This window comes from Limulus polyphemus, unplaced genomic scaffold, assembly GCF_000517525.1.
Source record: "Limulus polyphemus unplaced genomic scaffold, Limulus_polyphemus-2.1.2 Scaffold2396, whole genome shotgun sequence".
NCBI lineage: Eukaryota > Metazoa > Arthropoda > Merostomata > Xiphosura > Limulidae > Limulus > Limulus polyphemus.
The window spans coordinates 34,512-38,700 of record NW_013668006.1 but is presented as its reverse complement, the minus strand read 5'-3'; the positions used below and the strand labels follow the sequence as shown (position 1 = coordinate 38,700).

At 29.8% G+C, this 4,189-nt stretch overlaps 1 protein-coding gene across 1 annotated transcript in view; it reads right to left on the bottom strand.

The window, feature by feature from the left end:
- Positions 1–1,532: 1,532 nt before the first annotated feature.
- LOC106466849 (putative tRNA (cytidine(32)/guanosine(34)-2'-O)-methyltransferase) overlaps positions 1,533–4,189 on the bottom strand; it is a 15,551-nt gene continuing 12,894 nt past the window's right edge. Inside the window, exons 8-10 of the mRNA XM_013927152.2 lie at positions 3,603–3,686; positions 3,230–3,330; positions 1,533–1,974 (exon numbers count right to left, since the gene is read on the bottom strand). Coding sequence (XP_013782606.1) covers positions 1,660–1,974; positions 3,230–3,330; positions 3,603–3,686 — 500 coding nt within the window. The 3' untranslated portion in view covers positions 1,533–1,659. The remainder of the gene's footprint in view (positions 1,975–3,229; positions 3,331–3,602; positions 3,687–4,189) is intronic.

Sequence of the window (4,189 nt, the reverse complement as noted above, 5' to 3'; positions counted from 1 at the left end):
TCAGCCAGTTCTTTCACACATTATACCTTTCAAATATTACCTAGGTGACAGTAAACAGTTGTATATGTTTCTGTACTTGGTTTTTATCAAAGTGATGCTATTTCCGAGTTACAATTATTTTCCAAGAAATAACACCAATAGGTGACTATTTAAAGCGCGGACCGTGTAGTAAACATCGTATCTGTGATCACAAAGTACTGGAGAGGTGAAAAATCTTGCTACTGCTTTAAAACTCATCGACGGTTTACATAAAATTCAATGTTTTTAGAAAAACGGTGTATCTTAAATACGTACTGACTTGTGAAACGTGAGTAGAAAAACTTTTACAAGAAGACTGAAGCAGTTTGTATTGGATATTTTGATTTTTCCATACATCAAATTTAAAATCCTTGTGACTTTCAAAAGCAACATAATTTTTGTTTCATTTTTTGCCTAGACTTTCCCAGTCTTTGTGCATAAGTTCTTCACAGCACTTCTAGTGAATGTGGTGTAGTTACGGGGCTAACCTACACAAGTCGAATTTGGTCACCAGGCGTGATGTAACCTATATGGTGACATCATGAGTTACGGCCTACACTGCCAATGAACCTCTAGAAGTACCTACAAGAAAACGAGTTTACATCTCCTTACACTAACTCCAGGTAATATGATACAAAAGGGGGCTCAAATTTGCGTCCCAAGGCCATGATAACACAGACATTCAATTTCAAGGGCTTCCCCCATTTGAGGAAATTATTATTATTATTATAAGCTATTCTTTATCCAGTAAAATAGATAAATGTAATGATCCCAAATACTTTGATAATACTTTCTTACTTAAATTTCCTTTACCAAAAAGTAACCCTAAATATAATCTAGTTACGTGAAGGTCGATCAAGGTCAGTAATACACAAGTATTTATTTATTGTTTCTAAGCTATTTAAAAACAATACAAATTGGCTTTATAAAAAAAAATCCATATTTAAAACAATCATATATTTAAAACTACTTGTTCTAGAAGAACAAAATGTTACCAGACACATTAAGAAAAATTTGGACATGGCAGTGTTTCACAAACTGTCAGAGAAGGTGTTCAACAAGCTTTCCTGTCATTCTCAATCAACATATTAAGTCTATCCATGAATGAAACACTATCTGTTCTGGACAGTATTCACTGGTCATCTCAATATCTTGTACATTGACATGCAACTTATTCAAATCATCAATTTCATAGAGTAAAAGAAGAGAACTAAAAGCAATAACAGTTTGAAAACATAATTTTAGGTATATTGTATAATATAGTTTGTATTACATTGTAATCACCATGTAGTCAGTTTACTATCAATTATCGGGTAGGTATGAAAAGTCAAGATTCTTACAGAAACAGGAAAAAAGTTAAGCCTTTTAATAAAATAGAAATATATACATCTGTATTTGATAACTATGTAGAGATAAGCGGTTTTTTTTTTATAAAAAACTAATTCTGCATTTAACATTACTCAAATTCTTTAATAATTTATGACCCACACTAAAACACTGATTCAGTCACACAGTTTTGTATCATAAAAATTCCATTTTATTTCATTAATAATTTGGCAACAATAAGAACAATTTGACATGTAAAAAATAAAACCAAAATTTATTTAAAATACTTGTTAAAGTATATAGTTGTGCACACACTTAACTTGACGAGTTGTCTGTTTCAAGGTTTAGTCTACTGAGGCTTGACTCCATATTATCACACGTACTCAAGGCTACCTGACTTATGAGAGAATTGTCCTGAGGGGATCTGAAACATAGTTGAAAAGCTTTGCTGTCTATAGTATCAGCTGGTACAGGGACATATTCATCAAATCTATGCTCCTCTAATTTTCCAGAAGACATTCCCGGTTTTGCTAGTTGTTGCTGTTTCTTTAACTCGCAAGCTTCCTTATATGGTGGATCAATTGGAGTTTGAACTGGAGGATGATAGACATATTCCTTGCCTTCTTTAAGCTAAAACAAAAGATGATATAAAAATGTGAGAAGAATGATTCTATTTTATACATCTGAAAAAAAGATTACACTCTAAATATATTTACAGGTGATTCAACTGTGAAGACAGGCCTAATTAGGCTAACAAGCACAAACATCCTACATTCATAAATACTATACATTAAAAAACACATACTGACACGTGCAATAACTATGAGCAGCAGAGTATTTTTATCTTTGAAAAATGTAAGATCAAAGTAAGTATAAAGCAAATAACGTTACACCAATAAATGGCAGGATGGCACTTGTACAAAAGTAGACAACTATGACTACTTAGATAGTAATTAAATTAGTTAATACTAACTAAAGATTAGTAGTTTGGAAGGACTTGAAATGATTTATGCCATACAAGTGTAAATGTTTACTAACATTCCAAAGGTTTAGGATGAGTATTAGTCAAAAATTCCTTAATCCTAGAATTACTGGTAGGGAGTCCATACGAACCACATTAATTCTTTTAAACACATTTTTCATCAAATCATTTATGGGTCCAGGACTTTATTAGTTATATGATTCTTAATAATGCATAAATCACATTATGGTAAACAAAAATACCATAAATACTGCAATTACTCACACTAATTACTACTAGGGTCACTTATGTAGTTTACACAGAATGTTAGTGATGTCATCCAAATGTGCTTGTCAGTTCTTTACACTAAGTATTGTAATCTAAAACTTAATGCATGTGTTAACATTACACAAAGTTTCACCCCTCAAGACATTTTGAAAAAGCACATTACAAAAAGTGAATAAAATTATAAGATTAAAAGTTAATATTGCTGAGCATAAATCACTTAATTCTGGGATGTTTATCGTAATATCAAATGAATATCTTCACAGGTGACAAAGATACTTAAGTAAGAAAAGAAAACATGGAATTTATTCACAAGCTAGTACTGTTTTCCCTCTTTTTTCATTTGTTTATTTATTTATTGGGTAATCTTATATTTCTCTTCTATTTCAATGAATATTTTATTCTATTGTATATTTGATCAGCACCAAATGTTTTGGTTTATTTATTTATTTGTTCTCACCACAAAAGTACTTTAAGTATTTATAAATAAGTTTTATATGTCAGTAATTTGTTTTTATTTAAAATTTCATTTTTGTTACCATGTTGAAAGTTTTAACTTGTTTTTGACTTGAGTATATATAATAGAAAATATGCACAATTATGTCTATATAATTTAATATTTGAACAATTTTGTTTTACCTCTAGAGGATAAGTTCGGTCAGAATCAAAGCCACTAAGGTCACCACAAGCTATGAAGGGTACAATAATACGGTTTGGCCCTTCCAACTCATCAAAGTCCACTGTACAGAAAAAAAACTTATATATTTAATGTAAAACTTAAAAACATATAAACTTAGATTAAATAGCAAGGTATTCAACTATTTTCAATAGTAGTTTATTTAAAAAAAAACACTCACTTCTCTTAAGCAAAATCCTCTCTCTTTCCAATCTCATACAATATACTATCATCTATATATTACATGGTAACAAGTTTCTGCTCTGAAGAAGTTTTATGAAAAAGTTCAGTCCCACTTAATACATAAGATAGTCTTTACTGATTTGACTTACTTACCACAATCATAATTCAACAGAGGATTAGCCATTGTTGGTACATAACCCTCTGGTGGTGAGTAGTTTTGACAAACAACAAAAGCTTCTACAAAAAAAATTGAAATAAAGGTATTTCAATATTAGAATTCAAAAATAATTTAATGAAACTTATAAAACCTGACATAAAAATTTGTCATACCGTAATATATTTAAGGTGGAAATAAAAAGTGTTGACTGTTTTTTTATAAATTAAAAATTTCTTTTTTTATACATCATTTTAAAAATAAAGTTCATTAAAGATTCTTATCTCTAAGAAATAACATCTAAAATTAATCATTATTACAAATATGTTTACATCTGAATTTATATTATCAATTAATATACTTGCACTTAATGTGAAATTACCAATAATCGACTCCATTGGCTTTTTTAAACACATTTTTCAAAACTACTTATGCACCAAACTGTTTATGGAACCTTGTTTTGTTGGTTACAGGTTACCTCATAACATGAGGTACACACGAAAAAATGTAAACAATTATTTCTAGGATCCTTCCTCTAACAAAATCTGACAATTCGAGAGAACCTTGAGTTATAGGCATGTTGTAG